Raw genomic sequence first — 11,105 nt, 5'->3', positions numbered from 1 at the left:
CAACAGGCCGCTCAATATTTGTCTTTCTTTTTTTAAAGCCCTCTGGTGCCGCCAGGTGGCTGTTTATTGAGATGATGCTGTTGAGTTGCAAAGGACAGACACATTATTAATAGGACAGTAAAACACTGACAATATTTGATTGAGAAAAGAAGAAAATGTCTATTTCTGTGTTTCAACTATAGGCCTATATCAACATCACGCTTTGTTTGAACAATACTGGTGAATATGCACTGCACATATAATTCAAATAGTCTATCTGAACGTTTGCTCTTAGAAACTAGAAAAACAGTAATGAGCTTTGTGATCTATCATTATACACAGGTTGATGGAATGACTGACTGACTGTTTGATTGTTGAATATCCCGGTAAAATCAGTCGTTTATAGATTCTTATTTGATACAAAACATAGGCAAGATATTATTAACAAACTTCAGTTACCTATGTGGATCTGGTGACACAAATATATTATTTATTTATTTTATTCTATTAATTTCATTCTACTACTACATCATTTTAGGCTCATTAGTGTTTTGATTACATGTTCTGCTAAGTACGCCTACAATTGGTGCATGCTTTGCTATTTGCCGATGTGACACATGGTTCAAAGTTTTGGCTAAAGACTGATAGTTGACCTTTGATTCTTAATTATTTTCTATTGTCTTACATACATTGTATACCTAAACGTATTGTTCCCAAAGACAACAATGACCTTCTGTGCTCACATTAGTTACAACTGAGTTAAATCTAACAGGGTCTACACAAAGCCTATACATGTTTTGAGTGGTGACTCTACATTCAAAACTTAAAGCCGATAATGTTTGGGTCTTATGTTCCTCATGGCCTTGACGATCTCGGGTTGAGAGTTGGGCACACCTGCATGACATACACCTGTGCTGCCTGAGCTGCACTAGACACAGGTAAATTCATTCAAATGCTTCTATAAAAAAGGAGGAGAACCCATGTATCTATTTGTTTCTCAACTTACCAGTCCTGTGCCCTATACCTGCTCATGTGTGTCAAAGTGAGATCATCTTTAATGGTAGAGTCAGCGATTCTAGACAATGCTTGAGGTCAAAATCACTTTTTTGTCGTAATCAGTGAATATGCTATACTCCATTCTGAGTATGGAATAGGTAGCATACTGAGTATGCGCTGGGGGGGGGAGGGGGGATCTGGTGTTAATACAGAGCCTAGGCTCTGTAAAAGGGCATGTTGCAAGAGCAGGCCCCCTTTGTTTACACACAATTTGTATACTAGGAAAAAAAAGTCATTTTGAAAACAAGCATTCATAAGAATCACTGACTTCACCTTTAAATGTTTAATTCTACAGAAAAGCCATTTATATTGTTACCCATTTATTCTTACCTGATGTATTGATTGAGTTTGAATATCATTTCAACTTTAAGATCCAATGATTTGATTTGATAATGAAGAACTAATATGATTCAGATATGTGAATCCAGGGAAGTGTTTTCTCTCTGTCTGTCTAATGAATACAGACCCAGCGACACTTGGGGAAGTTAAAGGGTCAATGTTCATATAAACACATCCTCTCTGTCAATCTCCTGTGTTTTAATGTCAGACCATCAGGAATGTTACAATATTTAGCGGGGCGCTCGTGGTGCAGTGGTTAAAGTTGTTAAACGGTTATTCTCTGAAACCTGATATGTTTCAGTCATTTATACTATGAGGAAGGTGTTCGTCAGCTGGCAGGGAAAACTCTCCTTGCAATCTCGGAAGTGGCCACCAGAGGGAGATATGTTCACACAGTGCCAGGTAACGTCATTGCACCTCACCACTTGTTACCAGTTGAGTTCTATTTGATTGACTTGACAGATTGTGTGGTTGCTTGTTATATGGAAAAAAAAAAACCTATGTAAAGTGTATTATTTATTGGATGTGCTGTATTGTGTGGTGTCTTCAGGGAAATGAGAAAGCATGCTATAATCTGGTAAAGCATCTTTCCTCTGTGAGATCAATGTGCTATTTGTACACGGTCCCAGACAACTAAACTAGTATAAAATACTAAAGAATACTAGTCATTAAAAGTAAAGACTAGTAGCTGATAGCGATTCATATGATTTTCATTGGTCTTCTACAAATATATAATCTGTGACATTTAAACATGGCAAAGGGGATTTTTTTTCTCTACATTCGAATATTTTAGATTTTTTATTTATTTAATCCTTGCATTTTGTTCACTTTTTAGACCCTTTGTTTTGGTCAAATTGACTCTGGACATTATTGGGGTTTTAAAAGCACTATAAACAAAAACATTAAATTCCTTTATGACCCTTTTCCTCAATTCCAAACGATATAGATACAATTTATGATTAATGTTTGCAATTAATCTTTAACAATGGGAGTGTCATTCGTTTTTGTGATTATGTTATGATATGTGTAACAAAATACACTATGATTTAGACTTAGTTGGCATACATTTAGGAACAATTGTTGGTACCGATGTTGGTTGTTGGGGTGAGTGAGTATGTGTGTTATGTGTGTCGTTGTCTTTGCAGGCATGTTTCTGTGTGTCTGTGTGCATATTTGACTGTAATTGGATCAAATTGACCCAAATATCTTATGAGGGACATACATGTGAGGTGATAGGCTACTTTAGCATGTAGCCTATACTCAATAAAAAATAAATGTTAACCCACATTCTTCAGAAAATAAGCTGTGGCCATGAAGTTTCTGGTTGAAAAAAAATGGGTTGTTGTTTAATTTTAAAATTAAAAAGATACAACGGGTCAATTTGACCCCAACACCACAGAAAGCTGAATTTGCACAATACACATTCTCTTGGGGGATTCAAGATTTGACATCATACCATACAGAACACGACCCAAGAGATTCACAACAGCGTTATCATGATAATGTATTTAACCAAGAGCTTCTACATTTTAAAATGACTATATTCCTCCAACTATCTTTTTGTAAGCGTAACATGTTTTCAAGACTTCCTCTCCTCCTGGCCCAAAAAGGTTCTTCTTCTACTATTTTATAACAGCACTCTATCATTTGGCCTGCATTTTTCTACACACTTAAACTGCAACATTCTTCTCACACACAGTGTGTTGCCCCCTCCCTCCCTTACAACAAGTCGTTCCTTTATTTGGTGCCATTTATGAGATGCTGGTGCGTCGTGCCATTAGTTATTTGGTTTGAGACGTGGTCATTTATGTGTTAAAATAAAGGAGGAACCCCAGCTGTTTGAGGCTGTCCTGCTCTTAATTGTGGTTCTTATCATGTCACAAGTTGGAACTTAAATCACGTCAGCTCCTGCTCCTGTACAGCCTGTTGTTTCCTGTTATTCTAAAGAAAAGTATACAACATCTAAATAGACCCACAAGTGTGACGCATGCAAAAGGTTATTTGACGGTTAATGCTCCACGGTTGATTTTTAGAAGGCCAGAGCTTTTCTCATATAGCAGATCATGAGGCATGCTAAAAATATGCTGTGGGAGATGTTTTGCAACCAAAAAAAATGTTTTAACCAAATAAAAAAGGAATCCCGGAGGTGCTCTGGCGTGGGTTTCTCTGACCTTTACAGTAGAATGATTTATTTCCATTGGAGCTGCTTCAGTGGCTGTGGGACAGACGGCCTGCTAACGCTGATACCATCAGCTGGTATGGTTCAATGAGTGTGTAGTGCTATTGCATCTTATGAACAACATTTTGGGCACAGTTATATCAAATTACAATCTTCACAGGTGTGGGATCCTCAGACAAAACAGTAGCAAAAGGTATTGATTTACTTCATTTTGTATTGGTTAAAAACAAATGCAGGCTATACACTTATTGCATAACTTGCAAAATGTGAAACAACTGCCAACTTTTATTGTCATTAAACACCTTCTACAATGGAAAATTGGTAAGGCTTTCTCTCAAGTGGGCAAACATATAACACGGTTAGAATAGAAAATATGAAACAAAAGTAGGATAAAGATATATGAATGATTCAAATGTTAAAAAGACAAAGATATAAATTGCAAACAAGCGACAACGACTGCACCAACATTATAGCATTGTGGAAACACAACAGCAGCTATCAGAATGGCTAAAGTGCTCATAGTGCACTAAGGAGTCCTTAGGGAATAAAGCGCTATATAAATCCTATCCATTATTATGAGGTCTGTCTGTCTTTTTTTTAAAGGTACACTATGCAGTTTCCAGGGAGGGGTATTTGTTATACAGAGCCTACAGTTGGATCACAAAATATATTCATGTAATTCTTAGTATTGAATAATTCTATGATCATAAATCAAAACCTAATTATTTTGAGGCAATCATTCAGGAAAGTATCATGTCTTTAAAAATCATCGACCGTTACCTTCTCAACTGATCTTCCAGTTTTAAGTGCTTCACACACCATCATCAAACTAACCATTACTCCAAGTCACCCGCAGCCGGGAATATATCTAGTATATTGTCCATCCTTCCCAGGTCCTTATATTTATTTCCTTTTGCATAGAAATCCGTGCAGGACAAGTGCAGCAGCGGTGCAAAAGTTTAACTGTGTCTCATGCAGTGAATGCACCGAGCAGACAAACCCCGAGCAGAGAAGAGGTGGAGCCACAGCGAGACTCATAAAACCCAAAGCTTATTCCCCGACTCACTGCCAAGGTGACGCGCTCAGCGGCTTGACACACACACACACACACATACACACACACACACATACACCGCGCACACTGCACAGAGCACAATCAGCAGGGCATGAACACGGCTGGATTCGGGAGTTTTTTGGTCACAGGTTTTTCGCTCTCACGGTTCCACATGTCCTCTCCTCCGAAGAGAACCGCATCTGGCCAGAAGAAGTAGCGCGTAAAAACACCGCAGAGGACGGCTATACCTGTAGGACTTGATAGGCTATTTTTTTTCGCTTGATCCAGAAGCCGAGGATAACTTTGATCCATACACAGTCTTAATCTCCCGGACTGTATAAAGGTGGAATATGACCGCAGACTTATTGGGCCACTGAAGGAGCGTTAAACGGTGTTAGCGGATTTGGTGACTGTTTAAGTGTATTACTGTGTAGTAATCATGCAGCATCATTTGGACATGGGCATGGCGCATTACTATCCTCCGGGACTCCATGCGGACCACAGGACGCATCGCTACAGGAGCTTCATGATCGAGGAGATCCTGACCGACCACCCCGAACACAAGGTGTCAGCTCCGGCAGGGGAGCTGCTCAAGTTTGGGGTGCACGCTCTCCTGTCCGCGCGGCCTTTCCACAGCCAACTGGGTAGGAGAGGCTTTACTGATCGAGTTTATTTAGGCTAGGTGTTTCATGCTGTAAAAAAATTAATGAACTACAGACAATAACAACATAGGGAAAAAAGGATTATTAGTATAGGTTATAGGCTATTAATGTTAACATATAGATTCAAAAGTAGAATTATATTTTAACTCAAATAGTAAAGTGATGCGTAATTTGCTCCTTATAAAAAAGTAAGCCATTTTTCCAGAACTTAACTTGTGTCAGGCGCAGGATATTTTTCTATCCATTTGGAATAATTAAGCAAATGTCAGATATGACATTATCAAGTACATGTATAAGTTAAAGGAAATATTTAAGATAGGCTACGAATTGTTTTGTCGAAATGTGAGAGTGCAACATTTGTATAGAGAAAAATAACTAACGGCTACAATCTACCTGAATATTATAGCCTAGGTCTATATGAATAATTTTGCATGCGTAAAATTGGGATTGATTGTCGGGATTCGGGGGTGCTCCTCGTAGTGAAAGAGGAAAATCCTACTTGACTCAGATAAAAGTTACAATATAAAGGCTACACATATTCCAGTTAGGCCTATATATATATATTCATTTTTATTTTATAAAACGTTACAGTTTATGTAGCCTAAAGTTTGTTTGCAACTTCAAACATGTTGCGCCTGTCATTTTCTTTCTCTTATGACCCACCGGCCACAGAATAGGCCTAGCCGCTTGAATGAACAGTCTGTCTGATTATACACCATCACTGCATGAAATTAGAACAATAGTTGTCTTCCTATCTTGGTCTGTTTAATGACTTTATCAGCCTATCCAGGCCCTAATTCAATTAAAGACGCGACCTATTCAATCCCAATGTGAACATAATAACTCGCCTTTAGCTAGGCCCATGACACTATAGGCTTCTAATATTGATACATAAGAACATTGCATCGCGGAGGTATTATCCTCTTGTTTGTAGGCCCATCCAGTTAATGAAGCGCCATTATTGTTGCTGTTTGTAATGTAGTTCGGTCTATAACTGCATGTCCATATTTACTAACCTATTAAATGCGTCATGAATATTTCCCCCTCATATTGTATCAGCTGCAGTTGTGACCTTATGGATCCCCTAACCTCTGACCGGAGACCTGTGCAGTGATGATCGAAAAATGTTTTTGTAAAACCCATAGACTGTAGGCTAGCCTATAAAAGGTAAAAGCGCGTCACTGTTTCATCTGCTGGGAGCTTCTGCTGCTCCCCGATCATCCATGTTTAACGCGTTGAAAACATAACCCCACACCTTGTTTCTAAACGCGTGCGTGTCTTTGTTCCCTCTCGGTTCCCCCTCAGTGCTCAAAGCCGACCAGGCGAGCCTCCTCAAGTTCCCCATCTCTCCGCTGTCGTGCTCGCTCGGCTCTCCGCTCCTGTCCGCCGCTGGGGGCCTGCATGTCGGCGGGGCGTCTCACCACCTCCCGCTGGACCTGCACCTCCGCGGGAAGCTGGAGCAACACGACGGGGGAGGCAAGAGCAAGAAGGGCCGCCGCAGCCGCACCGTCTTCACCGAGCTGCAGCTCATGGGCCTGGAGAAGCGCTTCGAGAAGCAGAAGTATCTGTCCACGCCCGATAGGTGAGTGGCTGGAGGCTTACAGTGTGCGTTAGCAGGGTTGTCGAAAAGGATTTTAGGTCACCTCAACACCCTCAATTTAACCAGAAAATTAAATGTAGTCTAATAATAATTCAAAAGAAAAAAATGATAGGGAATATAGGCTAGAATATTTATGTTATTATTAATATTTTTTTATGACCGTTTAATTTTGCTTTCGCTATAGATTTTATTTCCCAATGATGTCTGGACAACTAGTAGGCCAATAGCCTACAATACGTTAATGTTGTTCAAGATTTCTTTATTTGTCATAGTTATGCTCCACAAAAAAAACGAAATCGTCACCAGTCAATAATACACTACATTAGGAATATATAAAAGTGTTCCAATATGGCTAATGTGTAGCCTATATATGGACATGGATGTGTAAGTGTAGTTATGTATATCTTGTAAGTGTAGGATATTTATCTGGGCCTATTTATATGTTAGAAAAGGGAAAAAAGCGCATGGTCCAATCAAATGAGTTCCCCCAACAAAAATGTTTTAAAGATTAAAAATGCAGAGGACATGACCTCCTTTGGGTTAACTGTGGCACTGATGGAGTTGATATGTATATATGTTTGGGCGTTGGACTGCAAAGTGAAATAACTGCAAGTGGCAATCTGGCAGAAGTAAAATAACAAAGTCTAACTAATACCAGGCAATTCTTTTGATGACTTTGAACGTGACAATGTATCATTGTTAGAATCAACTGATGGTAAATGGTAAAAATGGTAAATAGACTTGATTTATAAAGCACTTTTTAGCCAATTTTCTCAGCCCCAAAGCACTTTACAATTCTTACCAAATTCACCCATTCATATACACACTCATGAACTGATGGCAGTAGCTGCCATGCAAGGCGCTCTCTGAACCATCGGGAGCAATTTGATGTGACTCAATCATGATTATTTTCCTTCTCCAATTGTTTTTCCCCTTCACAGAATAGACCTGGCCGAGTCTTTGGGCCTAAGTCAGCTGCAAGTCAAAACGTGGTACCAGAACAGACGGATGAAATGGAAGAAAATTGTAAGTGCCCTTTACTCATTACGATGATGAAATAAAAGATGAGGATGTGGTATAGTGGTCAATTTATATGAGGGTGAGCGCCTACAACAACTATACAAACAAGAACAAAAGACATCAGGAAATGTTCTTTGAGATTTAGTATTGTTTTCGACAAATGGAAAAGTAGTTCAGTGGAAAAGGATTAGCACTGAAATGCGTGCACACAGGGCTCAAGTTAGACGAACAATTGAGAGTAAAGAGGCCTGTTAATCAGTATACTACACTGTGAGTTAAAGGAATGGTCCACCTTTTTAGAGGTTATGTTACATTTGTTTTATCAGGTTGACGTGACACAATTCAACCACATTTCTTTTTTAAATGTGTGTTGGTGAGATGGATTGTGACGGTCCTATCCGTAACTGATTCCTTTTTTACCCTATAGACTCGCAGCACGGAGAGACACTGTAGGTGAATAGGGTGACATGTTTTAACTTAGAGATATCCCCAGGAAACCTTGACAGCTGATTACTTACAATAAAACAATTCATTTATGTATTACAAGTTTTTTTTTCAGAAATGTTTGAATAAATAGCCAATGTAAATTTGGCGATTTCTAAATAATTATGGGTACATTTGCATCTCTTTAAAAAAAAATGTAGATGTAAAAGAGTGCCAATCTTTATTTCATTTTATTTTACAACATATTTGAGTTCAAAGTTTTTACTGAACAGATGTTATGGATACAGCCTTTTTTCATTCAATAAATCAGAAGAATTCTATGTGCAGGTCTAAAAAAAAAACGCATTTTCTGCATGTTTCTAAGTAGAACATAAACTATAAATCAGACAGTTAACAACATATGAACAAATCCGTCTATGATAACCTTCGGAATAGTGCTGAGAATGATTATGGAAAGTTTAGTTGATGTGGGTGCTTTAAAATTTAGATTTTTGGTTCAGAGTATTGAAACAAACTAATGTTGAGATAATGGCCGTTAAAGATGGTTGTATAGAGAGAAACATACAGAGAGCAAACAGACAATGTTAAGCGACATGAACACCTCAATTTCCATGTTGGAGCATTTTATTTACACACTAGCCTGAAACAAAGACATTTTATGGCATGCAAAAAATTGACCATGCATGCTTGAAACAATTATTTTTGCCTTTATGTGTCTCACCCTTACACCTTACATATTGTTAGCTTCATAGCATAATTGCCTAAATCATATTTACTCTACATCTACTTTACCCTACTCTATAACCCTTAAAATATGACTTAGGCAATTATGCTATTAGGTTAACGAAAAGTAGATGTAGAGTAGAGTAGATGTAGAATAGAGTATATGTAGAGTAAAAGTAGAGTAGAGTAAATATGATTTAGACAGTTATGCTATGAGGCTAACAATGTTGTACTATCTGCAGGTGCTACAAGGAGGAGGCCTGGAGTCACCTACTAAACCCAAGGGCCGCCCCAAGAAGAACTCCATCCCCAGCAGCGAGCAGCTCTCTGAGCAGGAGAGATCCAGCGCGGACGCAGACCCCCAGTCCGAGGCCTCCAGCAGCTCCCAGGCAGAGAGCGCTCAAGAGGAATGAACCAACCCCAGAATATGACTCTGTATGAAGGCACAGGACATGGAGCTATACCCCGGACGCCTTGTGTGTATCTACGGGACGTGGGCCACAATCCCCCCCCCCGCCCCGCCCCAACAAAAAAATATTAATAATACACAAAGAAAACACACATTTCATGGAGGATGTACAAACTGGACTGTGGAGTGGTGTGAACTTCAGAGACTTGTGACTGACTGGGCCTGGCTGGCACACACCTGAACTGTACCATCCTTTCATAACGCCATATTTCCCCTCACCACGAACTCGCTGCTGTTTGAAGAAGGGAAGGCAAAAACCCATTTCTTTGCAGTAGGTCTACTCCCTTTTTATACTCTGTACGGATCCACTCACACTCATCTGTCTGTTTTTTTTTTTTTGCATTCATTTGCATTGTGTAACTATGCCTATGTTTAATTATTAAATATATTTTCACTAATTAGCTAGCGTTCTCCGTTTTGTCTTAAAGGACGTGGTTAAGCTTTCAATCTGGTGTGTACAGTGAGTGTGTGTGTGTGTGTGTGATGACGGGCTCATCAGTCAGACACACACACACACACACACACACTCACACACACACACACACACACACACACACACACACAGGACATGTTCTCATGGAGCAGGGCCTAATATGGTTACACAGCTTCACAACAACACAGTGTGTCGTTGGGTACTGACATATATATTTGCCGGGTATGGATTAGAAATAACAGTGTGAGAGAGTATATGAGGCTCATGCAGCCAGGCTTAAATGTTCTACAATCAGGACTCTCCGGCCAGCAATGGTACAACCTGTTTGGAAGTGAAAATGTCCCTTTTTAATATTATAATAATTTGATTTAGAAAAAATATGTGGATTTACGGAGGCATTGGTTGTCCTGATCACTGTGTTGTATGAAGGAATCAAACTCCCCCCCCCCCCCCACCTTATTCTAAAAGAACAAAAGAAAATGCTTTTCCTTTTTCTCCCTTAGGCGGAGGATTTCCTTTTAGATTTTTAAGTAAAAGGTCATAATATACCAGGCGCAGTTCATTTGAATCCAGGTGACAGCGCAGTAATGGCTACAGCGCAATGTCCACAGCTTTGCTTTAATAGCAAACAGTAAATCAAAGGCCCATTGCATGTCATATTCAAATGATTATATTTTAGGAACAAGTTGGTGGTTTTGATTGGAGAACACAAAGATTGAATGTGTCACACTGTATATGCCTCACTTGAAACCCTTTTTTAAAAATGTAATAGATTGATTGATTTTTTTTTTTTTTTTTTTGCTGTTGTATTCGAACAGAATTGACATTTCTGTTGTTTGAGCAGTCGTTCTTAATAAGTGCTTTCTCGAGAAGGATATTTTCGGCATGCTCCGAATAAGGCCTGTAAATTCTATTTTAATGCGAGTGTCGGAGTCCGAGGGGAGAAGATTTGACTTCTCTTTTCTTTTTTAAGGAGTTAATGTTTGGCGTTTTGGCTGTAGATGGCAGGGGGGATAATATCATGTCGATCAAGACAACAGAAACGTGTTAATCGCTAAACTGAGACGTTCAGGAACAGTCGAAACGCAGGAATATTTAGAAGCGGAATAAAAAAAGGAAATAAAAAAAAATTATTTGCTACTGCTAC

General features: G+C 39.1%; 1 protein-coding gene across 1 annotated transcript; it reads left to right on the top strand.

Annotated features, from left to right (window-relative positions):
• Window positions 1-5,046: 5,046 nt before the first annotated feature.
• On the top strand, window positions 5,047-9,521 carry barx1 (BARX homeobox 1; the record flags this gene model as incomplete). Its single annotated transcript, XM_080026873.1, has 4 exons — window positions 5,047-5,251; window positions 6,575-6,851; window positions 7,811-7,895; window positions 9,299-9,521. The coding sequence occupies 4 exons, from the start codon at window positions 5,047-5,049 to the stop codon at window positions 9,467-9,469; spliced, it is 738 nt and encodes a 245-aa protein (XP_079882999.1). The 3' UTR covers window positions 9,470-9,521.
• Between the last annotated feature and the right edge of the window lie 1,584 nt (window positions 9,522-11,105).

Source organism: Ammodytes marinus, assembly GCF_949987685.1.
Source record: "Ammodytes marinus genome assembly, chromosome: 4".
In the NCBI taxonomy this organism is placed as follows: Eukaryota; Metazoa; Chordata; class Actinopteri; order Uranoscopiformes; family Ammodytidae; genus Ammodytes; species Ammodytes marinus.
This window is presented reverse-complemented; position numbering and strand designations above follow the sequence as displayed.